This window comes from Aethina tumida, chromosome 6 (genome assembly GCF_024364675.1).
Source record: "Aethina tumida isolate Nest 87 chromosome 6, icAetTumi1.1, whole genome shotgun sequence".
NCBI classification, from domain to species: Eukaryota; Metazoa; Arthropoda; class Insecta; order Coleoptera; family Nitidulidae; genus Aethina; species Aethina tumida.
In genome coordinates this window covers 17,089,934-17,112,738 of record NC_065440.1, presented here as the reverse complement: position 1 = coordinate 17,112,738, position 22,805 = coordinate 17,089,934, and the positions used below count along the sequence as shown (strand labels likewise).

The 22,805-nt window shown below is 37.8% G+C and overlaps 2 protein-coding genes across 9 annotated transcripts; one reads left to right on the top strand and one right to left on the bottom strand.

Annotated features, from left to right (window-relative positions):
* Positions 1-4,970: 4,970 nt before the first annotated feature.
* On the bottom strand, positions 4,971-8,258 carry LOC109605196 (keratin-associated protein 9-1). Of its 4 annotated transcripts, none has more exons than XR_007548264.1 (8): positions 8,090-8,258; positions 6,646-6,791; positions 6,472-6,590; positions 6,150-6,418; positions 5,819-6,098; positions 5,465-5,766; positions 5,134-5,263; positions 4,971-5,075 (listed from the first exon to the last, which is right to left on the bottom strand). XR_007548264.1 is itself a non-coding variant. In XM_020021763.2 (8 exons), the coding sequence occupies exons 1-8, from the start codon at positions 8,142-8,144 to the stop codon at positions 5,014-5,016; spliced, it is 1,326 nt and encodes a 441-aa protein (XP_019877322.2). In that variant the 5' UTR covers positions 8,145-8,258; the 3' UTR covers positions 4,971-5,013. The 4 variants fall into 4 exon arrangements, 3 of the variants coding, with proteins under 3 accessions (XP_019877322.2, XP_049824473.1, XP_049824472.1); XM_020021763.2 differs by having other exon boundaries at positions 5,502-5,766; XM_049968516.1 differs by lacking the exon at positions 4,971-5,075 and adding an exon at positions 5,348-5,390 and having other exon boundaries at positions 5,140-5,263.
* Positions 8,259-8,997: 739 nt separating this feature from the next.
* On the top strand, positions 8,998-22,639 carry LOC109605198 (ankyrin repeat domain-containing protein 50). Of its 5 annotated transcripts, none has more exons than XM_049968361.1 (12): positions 8,998-9,113; positions 13,391-15,199; positions 16,483-17,153; positions 18,490-18,699; positions 18,756-19,048; positions 19,358-19,659; positions 19,739-19,992; positions 20,047-20,686; positions 20,741-20,934; positions 20,986-21,142; positions 21,201-21,645; positions 21,706-22,639. In XM_049968361.1, exons 2-11 carry the CDS (start codon positions 13,558-13,560, stop codon positions 21,401-21,403), a joined length of 4,566 nt encoding a protein of 1,521 aa, XP_049824318.1. In that variant the 5' UTR covers positions 8,998-9,113; positions 13,391-13,557; the 3' UTR covers positions 21,404-21,645; positions 21,706-22,639. The 5 variants fall into 5 exon arrangements, with proteins under 5 accessions (XP_049824318.1, XP_049824317.1, XP_049824316.1 ...); XM_049968360.1 differs by having other exon boundaries at positions 19,358-19,662; XM_049968359.1 differs by having other exon boundaries at positions 18,756-19,066.
* Positions 22,640-22,805: the final 166 nt, after the last annotated feature.

Below are 22,805 nucleotides of genomic sequence, written 5' to 3'. Positions count from 1 at the left end.
CTGCGTCTTTATGGAGGTCGTAACGTGAATGTTTTACACGAAACGTCAGACTAAAGTGAACATTAAACTCGAAACATTTTAATACAGTAGTAAATTGTCGGCTTAAAGTGGCAAGCGCAGCTTGATTAAAAAATGTAATCGCCCCCCAATCATAACCGGCCGCCCACCCTCTTAATTAATGGACGACGCAATGATCCGAAACGGAAACGGTTTTGTATATTAAATTAAGAATTACGGCGGCGTGAGTCGCGAGATTTTAATTTGATCCGTCGCGGAAGGGGGAAAAAACGAAATAAATTAATTTCGGAAAAATAAGGAATAATTAAATAAGGCCCCGGTTATAATTTCTATGTCAAAAACAACAGGTTTGAAATTAATTTTCTGTTCTGTGCCTTTTTTTTTCGGTAATGAAAGCTAAATTCCAGACTGAGCTGACTCACATTTTGTTTCTCTCATTTTTTTAATGATCCTATTTTAATACAATTAATTATATTATCAAAAGAGTGTAACATAAAAACATGGCACAAATAAACTATCAATGAGTTTCATAGAGAGGAAAGAGGAGAAGAGAAGACGAAAGAAGAACAGAGAAGAGGAAGGAAGAGTAAAGAAGAAGAAGGAAGAGTAGAGAAGAGGAAGGAAGAGCAGAGAAGAGGAAGAAGAAGAAGAGGAAGAGGAAGGGGAAGAGGAAGAGGAAGAGGATAAAGGAAAGGAAGAGGAAGAGGAAGAGGAAAAGGAAGAGGAAGAGGAAGAGGAAAAGGAAGAGGACGAAGAAGAAGAAGAGAAAGAGGAAGAGGAAAAGGAAAAGAAACAGGACGAAGAAGAAGAGGAAGAGGAAGAGGAAGAAGAAGAGAAGAGTAGAGAAGAGAATGGAAGAGAAGGAAAGACAAGAGAAGGGAAGAGAAGGGAAAGGAAGAAAAGAGGAGAAAAGAGTAGAAGAGAAGAGAAGAGATGAGAAAGAAAGAGAAGAGAAACGATGAGGAACAGAAGAGAAGGGAACAAAAGGGAAGAAAAAAGAACAAAATAAAATAGACGAACAAAGAAGACAACAGAAAGCACATTCAATACAGTAAAGTTAACGGGATTTAATAGTTTAATAGAGGTCTTATGGAGGAGAAAATCAAAAGCAACATCTGCGACATTTGATCAAACTTTACGTCACATTAAATTGAGTCCGGTCGCGAAATTTTATTACATCAGATACACATAAAACACGAGAGTCGTGACAGATTGTCTATATGCTAAAACGCGAGCGAGCCAGGAATAACCGAAGCCTCAAAAGTACAACGATGAGGCTCGGCCAACAATCGCATGAATATCTCGAGGACGATGTTACCCGGAACGGAAGCACACACGAGCCGGGGGTGTAGGCGGGGAGACGGTCCGGAACCAATCCCGAAATTGAAATACATCCTCCGATATGTACAGAGGACGGCGGAAGGGCCGCGAGGGTGGGCGGCCGGAAGGGGGATGGGGCGCACGGGGGGGGGGGGGGAGGACGGCGAGCCGCTCCGGCGAACGAGCCCGGAGTTGGAGAAAAACTAAAACATACATTCGGCTCGTTTCAATTTCTGTCGTTGGCAGGTTCCTACGCTAACTCTCTATATAATATGAATGCTTTAACTTCGGCGGGGCGGCGGCGGGCGGCAGTCGGCCAGCTCGGGAGCGGCGCGCCGAGACGACGGCGAGGGTTAGCGGGCGAGCTGGGCCGCATTATAATGCATATATAATGTTATATTGCAAAAAAGTTCGCGGGCTGTGTGCCGGTAAGTGGGATCCGGGTCGGGTTAATAACGGATGATGTATCGAGTTAGGTGGTCCGGGTCGGGTCGTTTCCACCACTCACATGTGCGCCCGGATTCATTTAACAGGGTGTGAAGATATTAGATATGTTAATAACTGGCAATAAAAAAGTCGGGAGTTTTAGGGGATCGTTTCCAATGTCTTTTCGATGGAGTCTTCGTTCACTCTTCATTCTTGAATGTGCCTCAATTTATTAGTATTTAATATTCAAATATTCTTTTCTTAAGTGTAAGATTATTTCATTTGTCATTTCAGTGAAGAATTGTTTAACTCTTTATTCTTAAATGTAGTGAAGTCTTGTTGATGTTCTTCTTACAAACATTCTCTCCTTCATATTTATAATGTTAACTTTGTTATAAAACTTTTTAGTCACATTATCTTTATAAACTCTTCAAAATTATGTTCACAATAATAAATCATTTCAGTAAGAAAACTTGAACTGAGAGAACCTTTAAATATCTTCAATTTTATCTTCATTAATGACTTCTTCTTATGACTGATGCAGGTTCAGATTAAGATTGTTTTCTTTGTCATTTCAGTGAAGAGTTGTTTTACTCTTTATTCTTAAATGTAGTGAAGTCTTGTTGATGTTCTTCTTACAAACATTCTCTTCTTCTTATTTATAATGTTAACTCTGTTATAAAGCTTTTTAGTTACATGTGAAACTGGATAATTATATTTATGAACTCTTCAAAATTATGATCAGAATAATAAATCATTTCAGTAAGAAAACTTGGACTGAGAGAACCTTTAAATATCTTCAATTTTATCTTCATTATTGACTTTCTCTTATGACTGATGCAGATTAAGTTTGAGATTGTTTCCTTTGCCATATCAGTGAATAATTGTTTAACTCCTTATTATTAAATGTAGTGAAGTCTTGTTGATGATCTTATTACAAACATTCTCTTCTTCTTATTTATAATGTTAAGTCTGTTATAAAGCTTTTTAGTCACATGTAGAACTGGGTAATTGTCTTTATAAACTCTTCAAAATTATAATCAGAATAATAAATCATTTCATTAAGAAAACTTGGACTGAGAAAACCTTTAAATATCTTCAATTTTATCTTCATTAATGACTTCTTCTTATGACTGATGCAGGTTAAGTTTAAGATTGTTTCCTTTGCCATTTCAGTGAGGAATTGCTTAACTCTTTATTCTTAAATGTAGTGAAGTCTTGTTGATGTTCTTCTTACAAACATTATCTTCTTCATATTTATAATGTTAACTCTGTTATAAAGATTTTTAGTCACATCTGGATCTGGGTAATTATCTTTATGTACTCTTCAAAATTATGATAAGAATAATAAATTATTGCAGTATTGAAACTTTGACTGAGACAACCTTTAAATATCTTCAAATTAATCTTCATTAATGACTTCTTCTTATGACTGATGCAGGTTAAGTTTAAGATTGTTTCCTTTGCCATTTTTAGTGAAGACTCTTTATTCTTAAATGTAATGAAGTCTTATTGATGTTCTTCTTACAAACATTTTCTTCTTTATATTTATAATGTTAACTCTGATATAATGCTTTCCAGTCACATCTGGAACGGGGTAATTATCTTTCTGAATTCTTCAAAATTATGATTAGTATCATAAATCATTTCAGAAAGAAAACTTGGACTGAAAGAACATTTAAATGTCTTCAATTTTATCTTCATTATTGACTTTTTCTTTTGACTGATCATCATTAATATCTAGAAAAAAATGTAAAAAGACAATATATTTATTCTTCTTGGAACAAGTTAATACTTTCATCCTCTCCAGCACAACACACTGTCGTAGAACATCACGGCCGCCCCGCTCGCTGCCGCACGGCGGCGGCGTCTCGCCTTGTTGGCACACAGCCACGCGAGAGCGCGCCTTACTATGATATTAATCTTTCAGCTTCTGCGGTTGATGTATATTATATTGGATATTATGGCCGGGTAAAAAGCGAGCCGCAAGGTTTAAATGCATTTCATCGGCGAGGCGGCCTTTCGCCAACCGCCTTTCCGCCGGCCCTCGCCCACCCCCCTCAACGGTCTCACCCTCGAGCCGCCCCCCGCCCATTTCGCCCAGCTCATAGTTTTATTATCGCCGTATTAATTAACAGCATCCGCAATTAAATAGGAGAGACGGCGTGCCTTTGTTTCGGCGCCGTTCCGTTTGTTTTCCGCGTTTACGGGGGTGGTCGGTGGTTTAACGATGGTTTTATTTGTCGGGGCAAAATAAAATTGTTATAGTGCTTTAAAAATTTACGGCCCAAACTTTGTAACTATTAATTGGTCCAACTACTCAAACTTCCACCAGAGAGTTAAGGAAAAAATTTATTGAAAAACCACCCCCCTAAACAGATTATATTCGAGTTTCAATAACAACACAGTCGTTAAACTATTACGGCAGATCACACCGTAACAAATTCACTAAATGTGTGGATGATACGTTTTTTATTTGGACGCCGAAGGGGTGAGAAAGGGGAGGACACCGCGTCCAATTGGTGAATGGATTCGGCAAAACAATAAAATAAAAAGGCATTATGGGACAATAAGCTCGTGCCAAACATCTAATATAAACCTTTTAGTTATGGAAAATTTAATTTAAAATATGTTAAGATTAAATTGCTGAAAGGGCAGATGGTGTTTTGGTTTTGACTGTGATTTTGCTGCGGTTAATTTGTAATAAATATAGATTTTATTAAAATAAGGGCGTGTGTCAACGAGGGTTTTAAATTAAATTTGTCTGCGTCATTTCCAGAACTACATAACTGTAAAAAAATTTTTTAGAGGAGAAAAGACAAGAAGAGAAGAAAAAGGAAGAGGAAGGAGGAGAAGAGGAATGAAAAGATGAGAAGAGGAAGGAAGAGATAGGAAGAGAAAGGAAGAGGAAGGAAGAGAAAGGAAGATGAATGAAGAGATGACAAGAGGAAGGAAGAGAAGAGAAGAGGAAGGAAGAGTAGAGAAGAGGAAGGAAGAGAAGAGAAGAGGTAGGAAGAGTAGACAAAAGAGAAGAGAAAAGTAGAGAAGAGGAAGGAAGAAAAGAAAAGAGGTAGGAAGTGTAGACAAAAGAGAAGAGGAAAGAGGAGAAGGGAAGAGAAGAGAAAGAGAAGAGAGGAAAAGAGATTTTATCTCTTACTTATATTTATCATTGGTTGGCAAAGAAAAAATAAAATAAAACAAATATGAATTGCGTAACAATTTTATTAGAAAAATACAGACACAATACATTTACATGGATGGACCAGCACCAAAACCATAATACTTGACACCAAAAAAGTTTGAATAACATTCTGAAAAATGACAAAAACAAAAATATAAAATTTAAAAAGAAAGACAAGGAAGGCTTACGTTTACAAAATACTTCTCCACAACCTTCGTGGACGTTCAGGGCGTCCAATTGTTTGTTGCAGCAGCTGCAAGTGAAACAATTGTTGTGGTAGACCCCACCACCCATCAGGATCTTCTCAGCTGCGTACACCTAAAACAAACCCCTTCGTAAGACTCCAAACAGTTTTAAGTGAAATGTGAACGCTCGAAGTATAGACGTAATAAATCAACGCACCTTTCGAAATCATCCGAAGACTGTAAATATTGTAAGTGTTATTCTGAAATTCAAGCAGCAAATATTACACATGTACATTGAGTTATTAAGTCGCAGGTCTATGTTTCGAGCGCTTACCGAATTTTGGCATCCCATCTATATCAACAAATTGTACCTTCTGCTTGCACCTGATGCAACGCGGCACCGAGTAGAGGCACGGCTTGCACTTGCAGCAGGGGCCGCAGGGACAGCGGTCGATGCACGAGCTGCAACAGCAGGCCGGCGGTCCGCAGCCCTTGTTCCTGTCTTTGCGACAGTCCCGTTCCTGGACGATGGCGTTCTGCCGCGCCAGACACTCCATCTTGAGGCGCACCTCGTCGGGGGTCATGAGGCCGCACGGCTCGCACAGCGATTCGTGGCAGGTTCGCGGGGGGCAGGGCCTGAGGAGTTGTGGCGTTAGGTTTTTGGATTTTGACGCGGTGTTGGGTTTACTTTGGGTCGGGTTTTAGCTCGGCCGCGGGGACGGTGCAGAGCTTGTGTTGGGCCGGGAAGTTTCCGGAGACGCAACAGCATCGGGGTTCGGGTTGTTCGTGGCAGCAGGGTTCCGGTTTGCAGCTGCACGTTTCGATTTGTCGGCAGGAGGTGGCCCTTTCGGTACGGCATGGAGTTGGAGGGCAACATTGGCAGCAAGCGTCTATGGCTGGACATACTTTGGAGGTGTTGGGGCTTTTGCATTTTCGTGGCTTGCACGTCGGTTTACTTGGACAACATCCTATAATAATAAAATATAAACCTTGTCCACATTGAATAATTATTAAAGTACCTCTTGGAGGTGGACATGGTTTTGGAGGACATTTCGTTTGACAACAAGCTTCCCGACAAACCGTTACAGGACAAAGTTGTGCACCACAACAGCTACAACAATCCGGTGCAATTGCGGACGTGTTGGGGTAACAGCCTTGATCAGGGTAAATTGGGAGGTCGCACGGTACCTCAAGTAGAATTGGACGTTTTGGTATTTTCTTGCACTTCATGGGGCAACAATCAACCAATTCGTTACAGGAACAATCCTTATCATACCTAGTACAACAACTAAAAACAAAAGTTGGTCAAAACTTAATTAAATTAAACTTTAATCAGGGTACTTGTCAAAGACGTTGGGTCGTGCGTGATTCCGGTTATAGAAGTTGGCGGTCTCTCTGGGTAGAGGCCAAGGCAACCGCTTCGGTTCCGTTAAGTTCGAACAGGAATTGGAGCTTTTCGACTGGAATTAACGCACAGAACATAACTACGAGGCATTAACAAACAAGTTTACATACATCTGCGCAACAGGCCACCGATTTACAAAAGGTGGTTGAGCTCTTGCAATTTGTGAAGCCTTCTTTACGTATCGAAGGTCGGATCTTGGAGATTCTAACTTTTTTCGGGCTTTTCTTTGCACATGGTACAGAGTCATTTGAAGTTTCTATAAATATTCATAATATTGTGGTAATATGTGATAATATTGACAGTACCAGTTTGTAATAATACAACAAAAATTCTTGACACAAATTATTTATTATTTACTATATAAATATATATATATATATATTAGTCATATAACTTTTTACAATATTGCTTTTAATTCATTGAAATTGTAGATGGTACTACGGTACAACCTTTCCGTTACAGGTTGTGGAAGGTCTCGGTGTAAAGAATCTTCAAACAAATAGACGGGTTTGAGTCTTTTCAGATTTACCATCAACCTCAAGGTGGTACCTCGCCATCATCAACGTTCTAATCTTCATATATAACAAATTTCGAAGAATTTGTCGGAATAGTCGGAATTTCAACATCATCTTCCTCATAACAAGTATACGTATCATTCATATTATATGATAATATACTTGGTACTACATGTTTTGCTGCCACTGGTCCGCTTATCATACTTCTTCGTTCCCTCCTAACAGAATTAAACTTCTGGAGAAGAACTTTCACTCTTTTAGACTCCTCCATTGGATTTTTAGTTATAATCTCCTTGTTGAAGGTTGGTACTTTGAAATTCCAGGTTTCATCATCACCAGAATGCTCACGTTTGGTTCCGAAGGTAGAAACTTCTTGTCCTGACATGATTATTTGGTAAATGTTGTTCTTGCTGCAGTTGTCAGACACTTGTGCATAATATTCATTGCAAAATGCAATTTATTGAATTTAAATTCAAAACAGGTATAAAATATGAAATGGCGCTTGTGAATTAGATGGATTAAGTAAATGAGTATTTTTATTCTAGGTATTTTTATACCTAGGATAATCTATTACAAAAACTATTTTATTTATGAATCCAATTAATTTAATTTTCCTTTCAAAATATTTAATAAACTTAAGTAATTTAATTTTCTTTTCAAAATATTCAATAAATTTAAATAAAATAAAATAAAATAACATTTTCTTGTTTTTTTTTTTCTAATTTCTTACATTTATTACATTATTATTAATATAACTCAGTAATAGTTTTTAAAAGCGATTTATAAATTTCTCAGTTATTAATTAATTAATAAATAAACAATGAATAATTTAAAAAATAAAAATATTTTTAATTAGGGCGTCTTCTAAGAACGCAACCGAAAACTTGCACCGCAAAGCTTACAGGTTTCCATGTGCGGACCCCAAACGATTGGAAGGTTCACTACCGTTCAACAGATGTCACTGTCGGCTTAAATCTAATCCGGCGTTAATTAAAATTAACAGCAACAAACAAAATTAACTTTATGAAATTGGACTTACGGCAATCGAAACAATTCTTGGTCGCTTCGATTTTAAATCCGTGTCCGCATGCCATTATTTTCAATAGTCGTCGGTAGTACGGTACGGCCGCATTTCTTTCACCGCCTTATCCGTTTCACTGTTCAATTTTGATTCGGGTTTTCGAAAGTGTCATCGGTGACGTCGCGTCATTTTTCGCATTGTTATGGTCGATCAATTTGTTTTGCCGTGACCATGGGTAACTAATTAGTTAAAGTTGGGGAATTTAAATGTAGCGCTTCACAACCATAGACAATGATAAAAGTAGATCGAACTGCATTTCCGGATTCGATAGTAATGAATAGCATTACTAAACCGGAATTTGTATCTAACATTACCAAACCGGAATTTGTATCTAATAAAATAATAAAAATATATGTTTTTAATTAAATTATAAAGGATTCCAAAATATATTTTTTTAGATACTTTTCAGAAATAAATATGAAAATATTATTTAAATTCTTTTTTTATAAAATTATATTTTATATTATTTCTCTCTGTCAATAAAAATATTTTTTTTTACCAATTTTTTCTTTTCAATTAAATTATTATTATTATTATTATATAAATTGTTTGTTGTTATTATATAAATTGTTTTTCCTCTATTTTTTTGATTTATATAAAAATAATTAATTATAAAATCTAATTTTATTATTCAGAACTTTTTTTATTACGTTTCTCTGATCAAAACTCTGTAACATTTTAGCCATTATAAATGCATACTAAATTGTAAAAATAAATAGTTTTATTGAACTTACAAAATAGTTTAACTCCAACATCAAACAAGATTAGTCAATCTATAGTTTTGTTTGTCTACAGTGCGGATGCATCAATAGACCGAGCGCCATCTGGCGCGCATCCAGTCAACCGACCGATTTGACAACCGATTGTGGCCATAACCAAAAAACCGATGAATTCATCGCAAATAAATCGGAATTCTTAACTAATCCGCGTGCTAATCGGTGTGCCGTGCGGTCCGAAATCGTTCAGTGTCGACGATGCGCAGGTGAGTCCTCCCAGTTAGCGCGACGCCGACAATCAGCATCCGAATCGGCCGTTTATGATGTGGGTGTTATTTAGACCGTCTATGTGTGTGTGTGTGTGTGTGCATCTCCCGATATTATTTTTAGACGAGTCCCATTTGTTTATAGCCCCGATTGCGAACGGTTACGCGACAATTATCTAATCGTACGTTTAAAAAAAACGCACTTCCGCGTTCCCACTTTGCCCGACACCCCGCAGCTTGGTGGCGATTAATTTGCGTTGGGATTAATCCCCCAAGATCTCCGGATCTGGTTCACGGGTCGCCGACACAGCGACGATACGTGAAGCGTGAACGTTTCGATTTATTTTGTGTATACATATTTCATGCCCGTTTTCTAATTTTCGCACCGTTCTTCCGACTCATGACTCATGGTTGACCTTAAAAAAAATTAATTAATTCGGCTGGCTGCTTGATGAAGTAAGGCTCGTTCTAGTTTTTAGTTTCTTTAATTGATTTAATGGGCCGAGACCGAGTGTTTTGGGTGCTGGATGCTGAATGGACTGATCAATCGGTTTGTTTTGTTTTTTAATGTTTTTGTTGTTGTTGTTTTTTTATTGTTGGATATTGTGGCTCAAACTTTGGTGTTTAATTATTGAGTTTAATGGGGGGCGTAAAAGTGTTTAAGTGTGTTAGGAACATTCTGGCTGAGATTTATGACAAATAAACAACAACAAAAATTATCAATAACAGTTTGGGTCACAGTTTTCAGCCTTAAAAACTTGTTAAGTTGTAAGAAAGTGTTCAGTATTACACACGTCTTAAAGTGGGATCAATTATGTTACAAAAGTTATAAATAACTTTCACGTTTACAAAACTCTTAGTTTCTCCCAAACTCGAACATCTAAGTTCACTTAATTTGCGTGTTTTGAATATTTTATTACTGTCTAATTTTAACAAGGTGTTTGTAAAATATGGGAGCTGTTAAAACACATCCAATAATGTGAAAAATTTAAATGTTTTACATAATCTTTTTCCAAAAAAAAATACAATCCCCTAAAGTTAAACGTAAAAATTGTTTCTTACTCATATTTCTGTAACCTTTGGTCCAATCGTGTCTAAATTTGGGAATAAACTTTTTCATATTGGCACAGTGGCAAAAATGCTCTTGATTAATTTTGATTATCACAGCCATTTTTGGGATATTTCAGATTTAAGTTTCACTTTACTTTTCTTCAAACATTCAAAAATTAAATAGCCCAAAAACGTCTGTGATAATCAAAATTAATCAAGAATACTCTGTTCTTGTAAATTATGCAAAGAATATTAAAAACTGAATGGTTTTAAAAAATATTTAGTGGCGTAGAAAATAGAGCCAAATAAAGACGATAATCCCTTAGAATGTACGTCACTGTTTAGTTATGGAAAAAGTTTATTACATTTTATAGTAGCTACATATTTTAAGATAATACATATCAAATTTGAGCACGATTGGACCAATAGTTACAGAAATATGAGCAAAAACAATTTTTGAAATTTAAATTTAGGGGTTCGTAAATTTTTCAGGGGGATCTTTAGGAGATTTTCTTGATTAGTGCTCCCAAATTTTAAGTAACTATTTTAGGAACACCTTGTGGATTATTTTTATTGGCATATTGACATATCTTATCCCACAGACTAAAATTAGTCTTGTTGGATTTAAGAAACATCTGTTAAAAATGATTACAAAAGTCAATTAAAATAACAATTCAATTTCGCCCTGACGTAACATTTAATCATTACCATTAATTTTATGTTTATTAAGTAAATTGTTTGTTACATTTTTATAGTATTGTGAAGGATTTATTTAATATTAATTCGTGTTGAGGTTTTGCAGTCCATTATTCGTAAGAAACAAACGCTCGAGCTTAAGTGTTTAATAAAATTTAATGAGGACGTAAAACCATTTAAGTGTGTTAGGAATATTTGTACTGTAACATGCGGCGAATAAACTAGTTTAACGCTGGTGCTGATGATAAAACGTGCACTTCAAAAATTACCAATAACAATTTTAAGGAAATTGAAGGAACAACTATTTCTATTTCTGTGTCTAATTTTAAAGAGGTGTAAGTTATAAGGTGTTAAGTGTTACACTCGAAAGTTATAAATAATCTTCAAGTTTACTTAATGATTGTGTTCTATTAATAACAAGTAAATTATGCAAATATTTATAATATAACAAATTGATAATTTGTGAAAAAATAATCTAACAGGATTTAAGAAACATCTGTTGGAAATTTATGACAAAAATTAATTAAAACAACAATAAAAACACACAATTTACAGTAATATTAATTTTACGTTCATTATAATGGAATAATTAAAGTCTGCACAACGTTTAACAAATTGTTGAACAAGTTTATTAATATTTTTTTTATATAACATAGGAGTGTGGAGGAAGTGAAAGAACATTGTACTTGAGCAACTGAAGAGATAATTTATTTGTAAATGCCGAATGCATATTCAATAACTTATGAAATTGATTAGAATATTTATTACTGTTTATTTAGGAAGTGTGACATTGAAATAAGTACTAACTGGAACCAATAACTATTTTAATGTAAATTGGGAAAAATAGTTTTTGACGTTCTAATTGATGTAGATGATAATTAAATACAGCAGTTAAAATTTTTATTATTTTATGCTATGGAAATTATTAGTCGTGTCACGTAATTGCGGTGGGTGACTTATAATTAGAAACACCTCGTATTTTATGTTCTTTTGCGACTTCCGAATGTAATACGACCTATTATTAACTGGTTTATAAATATAGATTATGTTTAAAAATAATTTATTTTTTGTTTCCTTCATTTTAAATAGAATTTTTAATTTAATTTCTTCATTTTCTACAATAAATTAACATTTATTGTTTAAACAAACAAACTCAAACCATAATTTTGTTTTAAAATAATTTTTTGTCATTTTTTACCACGTTTGTCCAATCTAGAAATTGGGATATTATTATTTTTTTTCTTTAATTTTAAAATTGAATTTTTCTTATTAATTATTCACTTACTGTAATAAATAATTATTTATAGTTTAAACAAACAAACACAAACCTGAATTCTCTTTTAGAACAATTTATTATCTCTTTTTACTACATTTGTTCAATCCAGTAATTGGGATTTTATTATTTTTTGTTTCTTTAATTTTAAAATTGAATTTTTATTATTATTTCTTCACTTACTGTAATAAACAATTATTTATAGTTTAAATAAACAAACCTGAATTCTCTTCTAGAACAATTTCTTGTCACTTTTTACCACGTTTGGTAATCCAGAAATTGGAATATTATTATTTTTTGTTTTTTAGTTTTAAAATTGAATTTTTCTTATTAATTCTTCACTTACTGTAATAAATAATTATTTATAGATTAAACAATTCTCTTTTAGGATAATTTCTTATCATTTTTTACTATATTTGTTCAATGTAGAAAAAAGAATTTTTGTTACTTTTCTTGATTTACTACATTAAAAGATTATTTAAAGCTTAAATAAATTAAATAAAAATAATTATATATTAATAAAGACTCCAGTAAATAATAATTGTAAAATGTTTAAATATTTATTATTTACTGGAGTCTTTATTAATATATAATTATTTTTATTTTATTTATTTAAGATTTAAATAATCTTTTAATGTAGTAAATCAAATTGTAAAATGTTTAAATATTTAATTTAATAAAATAACACAGTTATCATAATTTTTTAGAATTTCCTCTGACACATCCGCCCATTGCGTACATTGCAATCGTGAAATTTAATCATATTTTGCATTGTGTAGGTTCACACTTTTTAAAGACATGTGTTGAACACTGATGTTTGCGTCGCTTTTAGAATTACATCGGATTAAAACACGTGTGTTTTGTCACCACATCGAAACAAAGTGACGTGAAATCTTGCTGTAATTTTAATGACTCAAAAAACTGGTTGTAATATTCTTAGGTCTAGTGCAAAGTGGTTCGTAATTAAGGTAATTTAAATTTATAAAATAGTTTCGTAAGTGAACGTCGTGCCCTAGAAGACACTTAAATTGATTCGGTTCGATCCTTCCTTTGTGTTGGGTCTATTTATAGATTTTAATTTTGATATTAGGTGAAAATGGGACAAAAATCGTTACGTGAGGACGTAAAATACTCAATTATACGACGGAGCTACAAAAAAACAATCTTATCCACCCATGAATATTGCAAATCTATTTTTAAAACAACGAAACTTTGGTTTGGGTAATGAGTGATTTTAATAATTCATTCCTCGTTGCAGATTACACAGAAACCCACCGAAAAATGGCACCAACCCAAACTGAAATACCAACAACAAAGACGATGTAGTTTGGACTTATAACTGAGCACATAAAGGAGACTGTAGGCAATAATAAAACGTCCACTTGTGATATGAATGAATATTAGTTTTATACAAACGTTGATTCGATGAAGATGACCTCGAGCGACGACAAGAAGAAGTTCTACTGCAGGGACTGGGCGTTCCAGAAGCTGTCGCACTGTCTGGACCAGAGGACGATATCCAAGACCTGCGGCGTCTTGCTGTTGGGCGGCTCGGGCTGTGGCAAAACCACGTTTTGCTCCGAACTGGCGTGGCCCAGCACCGGGCCCAGTGGGCGCCAGCAACGGGCCCTCAATCGCCGACTGTTGTGCTACCACTTCCTGCAGGGCCACAACGAGAAGAGTCTGTCTCTGAGCGAGTTCGTGAGGTCTTTGGTCACCCAGATCCTCAACCACAGCACGGAGAGCCACAAGGAGAGGAGCATCAGGAGGAAGCTGGCCCAAAACACGGCCAGGAGCGAGGTCACGTCCCCCAAGACCGATGAGCCCAAGAATATTTCCTATGAGGGCAACTTGTCTGAGAATTGTGTGCAGGAGAGTCTGTACAGCAACGTCAACGCCGAGCAGTTGCTGTCCCCCACTTTGGAGTCCAAAAAGAGCGACAATGCCTCGGTGATGCAGAACCTGCCGGTGAACCCCAGGACCACCATAGCAGACGCCTACTTGGAGAAGCTTAAGCTCGACCCCGAAATACAGATCGCCCTGCGGGCCAAGAACATTGAGCTAAACCCCGACGACTGTCTGAAGCGTGCCCTCTTGTTTCCGTTGCTGGAAATCGACCCACCCAAGCAAAGCCTTTTCATCCTCATCGACTCCATCGATGAGCACTCCTTCGTGTACTCCAATTCGACCCTAACCAGGTCCAAACCCAGGGAAAGGTCGTCGCAGAGCAAGACGATTGCTGAACTCTTAGCCAACCATCACCACCTCCTACCTCAGTGGTTGCTCCTAGTGTGCACGGCCAAAAAACAATCGAAAAGCATCGCCAAAATGTTCACCGGCTTCAGGAAGCTCAGTCTGGACGACCTGCGCAAGTCCCAAGTTGTCAGGGACGTCCAGCAGTACATCCTGGCCAGGCTAGACGAGGAGAACAGCCTGCGCCAGCACATTTCGAGGGACACGGCGGAGATGCTGAACCAGCTTCACATTAAGAGTAACGGTTGCTTCCTGTACTTGGAGAAGGTGCTGGACGGGGTCTCGGACAGTTTTATAGTGTTGAGGGAGGTCAGGGAGATTCCGGGCACTTTGAACGGGTTGTACCTGTGGCTGTGCCAGAGGTTGTTCAATCGCCGACAGTTTGCAAAGGTGCAACCGTTGTTGAACGTCATCCTGGCCGCCAAATGCGCCCTCAACGAGTCCCTGCTGCACGACATCATCAAAGTCTACAACCCCAAGATCACCCACGAGGATTTCAAGAAGCGTTTCGGGTTGCTCAAGAGGGTTATCGTGGTGTCCAAGAGCGGGATTATTCGGTTGTTTCATCACAGCTTCGCCGACTGGTTGTTGGACATCAAGCACTGCACGCAGAAGTTCCTGTGCAACATCTTCTACGGACACTGCATTCTGGCTATGTACTACACGTTGCACGCCAAACTGCTGAACAACCAGGAGATCTACGACTACGCCTTCCATTTGACCAGAATGGAGCAGTTCCTGGCGGAGAAGCCGTCGCCCAAGTGTCCCACCTTGTACAAGTTGACGCAGGAGAGCAAAAATTCCAATACGCTGGGTAAGTTTTGTGTTATTTATGATTTAATGTTTGTCGCTGGAGCCAAGACTGTGTTTACTCTAGTAACATAATTTTGCTACGCTATATTTATTCACTCACACATTTCTTATGGGGGATTAGTTGGTAAATCATAAAGTACTGTCGTTGTATAATCTTTGCGTGTCCTTTGTTTGAGTGTGTGGGTTCGAAACATCAAAGATGAAACTGTTGAGTTTAATACAAGTGTTATTTATTAATAATAATGTAACTTTATCCTGTGTGATTCTGCATATTAGTGGTTGATATCGTGTTGCATTTACTTATAAGGAAGACAATGATAATTACAATTATTAATGAATGTCACGTAAGTTATTCAAGAGGAATGCATTTTTTAAATTTATAATTTTTATGGTAATAGGTTATTTATTGTTTGTCTTCATTTACTATAATTATAATAATTGTTGTAGTTTAAACAATTAACATAAACCTGAGTCCTCTTTTAAAGCAATTTCTTGTCATTTTTGCGTTTGTTCAATCTAGAAATTGGAATCTTCAATTTAAAAACTGTATTTTTATTATTATTTCTTTACTTACTAACATGAAACGTGAATTCTCTATTAAAACAATTTTTTATCACCCTTTTACCTCATTTGTTCAATATGGAAATTGAAATCTTCAATTTAAAAATTTAATTTTTATTATTATTTCTTCACTTACTGTAATAAATAATTATTTATAGTTCAAACAAACAAATACAAACCTGAATACTCTTCTAAAACAATTTCTTATCACTTTTTGTCACATTTGCTCAATCCAGAAATTGGGATCTTTTTATTTTTTGTTTCTTTAATTTTAAAATAGATTTTTTATTATTAATTCTTCACATACTGTAATAAATAATTATTTAAAGCTTAAACAAACAACACAAACCTGAATTGTCTTCTAAAACAAATTCTTATCACTTTTTACCACGTTTGTTCAATCCAGAAATTGGGATCTTATTATTTTTTTTTCCCTAATTATAAAATGTAACTTTTATTATTTCCTCACTTACTCTAATTATTTATAGTTTAAATGAAATAACAGGAAGGTAAATTCACTTTTAAGACAGTTTTTTGTCACTTTGTCACAATCTAGAAATAAAAATCTTATTACTTATAGTTTAGTTACGAAGATTTTTTTAGAAGAACTTTTATAACTTTTACTTACATTATTATCTGAAAATTGATTTTTATGTACAAATTATCAGAAAATTCTTATTTAGACAAAAATAGACGTTTAACAAGTTTATTCTTAATTTTCAGGCACAGACTCACTGGAAAAATCATCGACCGAAATCTACGCAGACCTAAAAGCCTTACAAGAACTAACCAAACACTACGAGAAAGACCTGAATTTCGAACTCGAAAACCTGCAGCTAGACACCAGCTTCATAGAAACCGAAACAAGCCAAAACAACCTCGACTCGGAAAAGAACGACGTGAACGTCATCCTGAAAAGTCCCACGTCCGAAAAGGACCCAATATACGCCTCGGTGAACAAAATCAAAAAGAAAGAACCACCACCAACCCAACCACCGGATGAGCAGAACGCCTGCGGCCCGAACGACAACGACGTGCCCGATGTGGAAGACAAACAACCCACCAATCTGGATCAGCTGCACAAGATGTCGGATCTGACGCACAAGAGCACGCCCATCAACTTGGACAGCGTGCCGAACGACCTGAACGCCAGCACCGCGTCCAACAACTTGGACAACGCCGCCAAAAGTCAGGGATTCGACGTGCACACGTTGACGGTGCTGTGGCTGATCTTCAGCGGCGCCCACGTGGAGGAGTGCCTGCTTGAGGGCAACGAGATGTCCGGCATCAACTTCGGAGCGTTCCTGCCCACCGATCAGAAGGTGCTGAAGCTGCTGCTCGAAGCTGGGGCCGTCGAACAGGTGGACGCCGACGGCTGCGAATACGAGAGTCAAGTGAGTTCCCACTAATTCGTTTCGGTTATGTAAAATCAATGTTGGTTCTTTCGTTACGTCACCGAATATTGTTCCAGTTCCTGCACTCCCAAGTCCATAAATAAAATTCCAGACGTGTTATTTCAGGTGACCGAATGCGACCCATCGCCATTTATTATAATTATAAATAATTTTCCGACGTCGAAACACTTTAAGTGTGCTCTCGGTACATTATTTTGTTTTACTTGTGTGTTTACACGTCTCAGTCAATGCACTTCCTCTTGCAATCGTGGTGTGTGCAAGTGAAAAAGTCGTAAAGTCATATTTTAAGTGTATGTTGCTTTGCACACAACGAATTGTGGCGAAACACCGGATGGTTTTTTGTTTACAGGTTTTGTACACTCAATAAATCATAATTTTTCCATACAGAAATTAATTCTTATTAGATTTCTTAATTGTTTCCATTTATTTATTTTCCATTTACTGTTTATTTTTAGCTGTGGTAAAAGTTTTAAAATGTTGTTTATAATTTTATCAAACCACCTCAATCCAGAATCTTCATTTAAATCAATTTTTTGTCACCTTTTTTTAATTTCTAAATAGGATTTTTTATTATTCTTACATTTATAATTTATTATTAGTTGTGATAAAAGTTTTAAAATGTTGTTTATAATTTTGGCAAACAACCTCAATCCAGAATCCTCATTTAAATCAATTTTCTTTTACCTTTTATTGCTGTTTTTATATCTTATTTTATTTATCACCTTAATAATTATTCATAAATTCTCTTTTAGAACAATTTCTTGAAACTGTTTACCACAATTATTTAAAATTAATCTTAAAATATTTTGTCACATTTTTTTCCATTTAAAAATATGATTTTTAGATGTATGATATTTGTTGGGTGATTCACATACATTTTAATTTATTCTGTACACATTTATCCAACTTAATTAGTATAATTGTTGATACCTTAAAAGGTGTCACGTTGTAAGTGTATCGTAATTTTTAATTTTCCATTAAATTTTTACATGACAATTACAAATAAATCATTAATTAAATGTTATTGTATTAATTTTCTTATGCAAATATGTTTATTACAACTCGTCATCGCCAAATAATTCAAGTCCCTTAACGACCACGCAATTATTGAATCATCTGTTTGAATTAGTTGGCCGTAAAGTGGTATATGCGACTATTACAATTATTTACATTACGAATTTGCACAGTGACAGTTCTCGATATCATTTAACCGGACACCACACAAATCCTTCGTTCATTTGAAGGTGAAATCCACCAACAAACGTAGTGATTTCTTCAAAACAAATAGTCAATAAATAGTATTTTTTATTCGTAGATGTCTTTGGTGTCCTCGTCGAGCGAGGAAAGCCCGGAACCGCTGTTCGACCTGCAGGACATCCACGGACAGGCGGCGTTGCACGTGGCGGCGCGTCTCGGCCAGGCGCAGGTCGTCAAGGTACTACTGGAGGCGGGCGCCAACGCCGACCAAGCGGACGTCGACGGCTGGACGCCCCTCAGGGCGGCGGCCTGGGGTGGACACACCGAGGTACTGAACCACCCCTAAAAACCAGTCCAAAATGATTAATTCTTTCGGTTGTCAAGGTGGTGGAGCTGCTGGTGAAACACGGCTGCGTGCTCGACAGCATGGACGCCGAGAACAGGACGGCGCTGAGGGCGGCCGCCTGGTCCGGCCACGAGGAGATAGTCAAAATTTTGCTGCAGAACGGGTCGAACGTCAACCTGACGGACCACGAGGGCAGGACGGCGCTGATAGCGGCCGCCTACATGGGACACTCGGAGATCGTCGACCATCTGCTGGACTACGGCGCCGACATCAACCACGCGGACGCCGACGGTCGAACCGCGTTGAGCGTCGCTGCCTTGTGTGCCCCAAGGTACAGTGGCGAGCAAAAGTAAATATTTTTTTTATTTTGTTATGTTTAGACTCAATTTACCTTATTAACTACTTAACATTTATGCTTCTAATCTTGCTAATCTTAGGTTTGTATATGTTGATTTACTAACATCTATGTATTTGTTAATGTTATTGTAAATCGTAGACCCCCTGATACAATTTTTCAACAGAAAAATGGCCAGTTTGGTTCTTTATAACATTAATTTGAACGTTGTAGTCCCCTTGGTTCCATTTTTCACCAATCAATTAACAAATTCGTTCCTTTTCAACATCAGTTTTAATGTTGTAGATCTCCCGGGACAAGCGTGGTGGCCACGCTCCTGGAACGCGGAGCCGAAGTGGATCACAAGGACAAAGAAGGCATGACCCCCCTCCTGGTGGCCTCCTTCGAAGGCCACAAGGACGTCTGCGAACTGCTTCTGGAGAACGAGGCGGACGTCGACCACTGCGACCACGGCGGCCGATCGCCCTTGTGGGCGGCCGCCAGCATGGGTCACGCGCCTGTTGTCGCCCTGCTGTTGTTTTGGGGCTGCTGCATCGACTCCATGGACTCGGAAGGGAGGACCGTGTTGTCGGTGGCCGCCGCACAAGGTAGTAGTGCTGTTCAATGCCTCAATTACTTAATTGTGTCATAAATTTTACGGCAATTAGTAACACTTGTTGTTATTAGGTTGTGTGGAGGTGGTGCGTCAATTATTGGATCGGGGGTTGGACGAGTTGCACCGTGATAACTCGGGGTGGACGCCTCTGCATTATGCCGCCTTCGAAGGCCATCACGACGTCTGTGAGGCCCTTCTGGAAGCTGGGGCTCGTATTGATGAGACCGACAACGAGGGCAAGGCACCTCTAGCTCTGGCGGCCCAGGGTGGACACACAAACTTAGTTAACTTGTTCATCGACAAGTACGGGGCGCCTGTAAATCAGGTACTAACTTCCTGTGATTCATTTTAATAATTTATATTAATTGGTGGTTTGTAGCGCCCACATGATGGCAAGACGGCGTTAAGATTGGCAGCTCTGGAAGGCCACTATGACATCGTGCAAATCTTAATAGCCCACGGAGCTGACGTGGACGTCAAAGATGCTGACGGCAGGAGTACTCTGTACGTCCTGGCTTTGGACAACAGGCTCGCCATGTCCAAGTATTTCATCCAGCAAGGAGCTGACGTGGAGACTAGAGACTTGGAAGGCCGCACCTCGTTGCACGTGTCAGCATGGCAAGGACACACGGAGATGGTGGCCCTGTTGCTGACGTACGGGAAGGCTCAGGTGGACGCCTGCGACTTGGAGAACAGGACGGCCCTGCATTCGGCCTCCTGGCAAGGGCACAGCGACATAGTTAAGATGCTTTTGGAGCACGGAGCCCTTCCGGATCACACCTGCAACCAAGGCGCCACAGCTTTAGGTATTGCGGCTCAGGAGGGCCACGAACTGTGCGTAGTGGCGCTGCTGGAGCACGGTGCCGATCCCAATCACTCCGACGCCTGCGGCAGGAATGCGTTGAGGGTGGCGGCTAAGAGTGGTCACCGAGGGGTTGTACGACTGTTGGAGGACTACAATGCGAGGACGCATCAAAAGGCAGCTCACACCAGCAGCAGCGCCAACTCCATAACTTCCGGTTAGTTTTGCTACTAATATTTGTTGTGCGGGTTGTATGATTTGGGTTTTACAGCTTCAACAGCCGAAACTAAGCCTTCTTGTGCCGTACTTTATCCTGGTACCAGCGAGTGGTCCGACCAGCAGAGGAGGTCGATGATTTCGTTGGGCAATCACAGTTCGAACTCGAAGTCCAGCTCCAACTTGACCAATTCGAGTCACTCGAGCCGGCACGGCGATAGACCCAGAGACACCACACAAAATACACAAGTAACTACTTAATAATTTGTTATAGTATTGTGTTAACTTGATGTCTTGCAGCCTATGTCCTTCACGCAGCAGCTTCAGCAGTGTTCACGGGGCGGCAAAACTAGGCCTCTCAGCAAACTGCTGTCGCCCCTCCAAAGCGAGCCACAAAGCCCTATTTATGCATCACCACCTCTCTCACCGGTGCACGACGTGTCCAGCAACATTTTCGGTGAGACTTCAACAAACAATTAGTTATTAGTTATACGTTTATTGGTTTGTTGTTGTAGGTGCGATGAACATTTACCAGCCGGTGCTCAGGCACAACAACTTCGCCAAGGCGCCGGACACCCACTTCGCCCGCGACACGCACATGCGCATCATCCTGGGCAACTCCAGCAACTCCGCTTACGGCAAGGACAAGAAGGGGGACGCCTCGGAGGCGGGCAACACCAAGTCAAGGCAAGAACATTCGATTGTTTTAAATTGTTGAGACTAATCGGTTTTTAATGAGCAGCCAGAAGCCAAAGAGGAACGGCATCGTGCCCAACCTGACGCCCGCCCTGCGCCTGGTGGCGAACGTCAAGAACGGCCTCGACAGTGCTGCCGCCAACCTGCGTAAATCCGCCTCCGGCAACAACCCGAGCACGAAGACGAACAGCTTCCACTGGCGCAAGGAGACGCCCCTGTGAGCCACGCTTCGGACAATTGTGAAATATGCTAGTCAATATTAAGGTGGTTAAATAAACCTTAAACTTTTATAGACGGGGATTTTAATTCGTTGTTGTTTTGCAGGTTTTAATGACGTATAATGAAGAAATTAAAACGACACCATTATACCAACCTAGTCTACATTATATCAAAGATTTAATTTTTACTAGATTCGCTCGTTTTCCAAGTGTAATAATTTATTTTAAGGTAGTCAATGCGTTTTAATCATTAAAACGATGATTTGTTTGGCCTAATTTTCGTTGGTATGAGACGATTACTTTCGTTTTAATTGTGATAGTATTTGCGTAGTTTCTATTTGAAAAAAACCAGTTGTGCAGTTGTATACTTTAAACGGGAATTTGTTTTCGGAAACTGTATTTATCGAACATTATTAAGCAATTAATAGATTTTAGAAAGTTATAATGCTTTACAATGCAATACAATATTAGTTGTGTATATACAAAGGCAACAACATATTCATACAATCAATAAATTCTCCGTTTTCGTTGTAATCTGATACGTAAAATTAACGATTAAAAAAGGTGCATGTTTCGAACCGTTCTGTGTCGGTTTGTATATACACAGTGAACAAACTCATACATACTATTTTATTATGACTAATTTTAACTTAACTCCAACAAAAATGGATGTTTCAAACTAAAACCTTTCGATTTTTCGTTCTAAATAACATAATAAGATCTCAACTATATTTCAAAAAAATAATATTTTTGTATTATCTATTAGTTTTTAAGATTGATCTTGTAAAAATGTTGCGTGTAATGTTTTACTTCTCGTCTTGTATAATTCAACTGATTTTTTTTTCTTAATTTATTTAACGACTCTGATGATCTGTACGGACTTCCGGTTTCCGGTTTGCTTTCGTCGAAACGGTGATTGGAAGCTTGAGGTCCAGCTATGCCTACGTTATTTATCTTTAGGACTTTTAGTTTTTGTACAATTTTTTGAAAAATCGCACTGTATATTTAAAGACAGTATTAAATAAAAATATATACTTGAATTTGTTTTAATCTAATTTAAATATACTTTAAATTCGAATAAGACATCTATATATTTTATCACCTCATTTTTCTTCCTTTCATTGTTTAAATTCATTTTTTTTTTTAATTATTTTTATATTTATTTAAAATTATGCCCACCTTAAGTTTAACTTCAATTTAGATTCA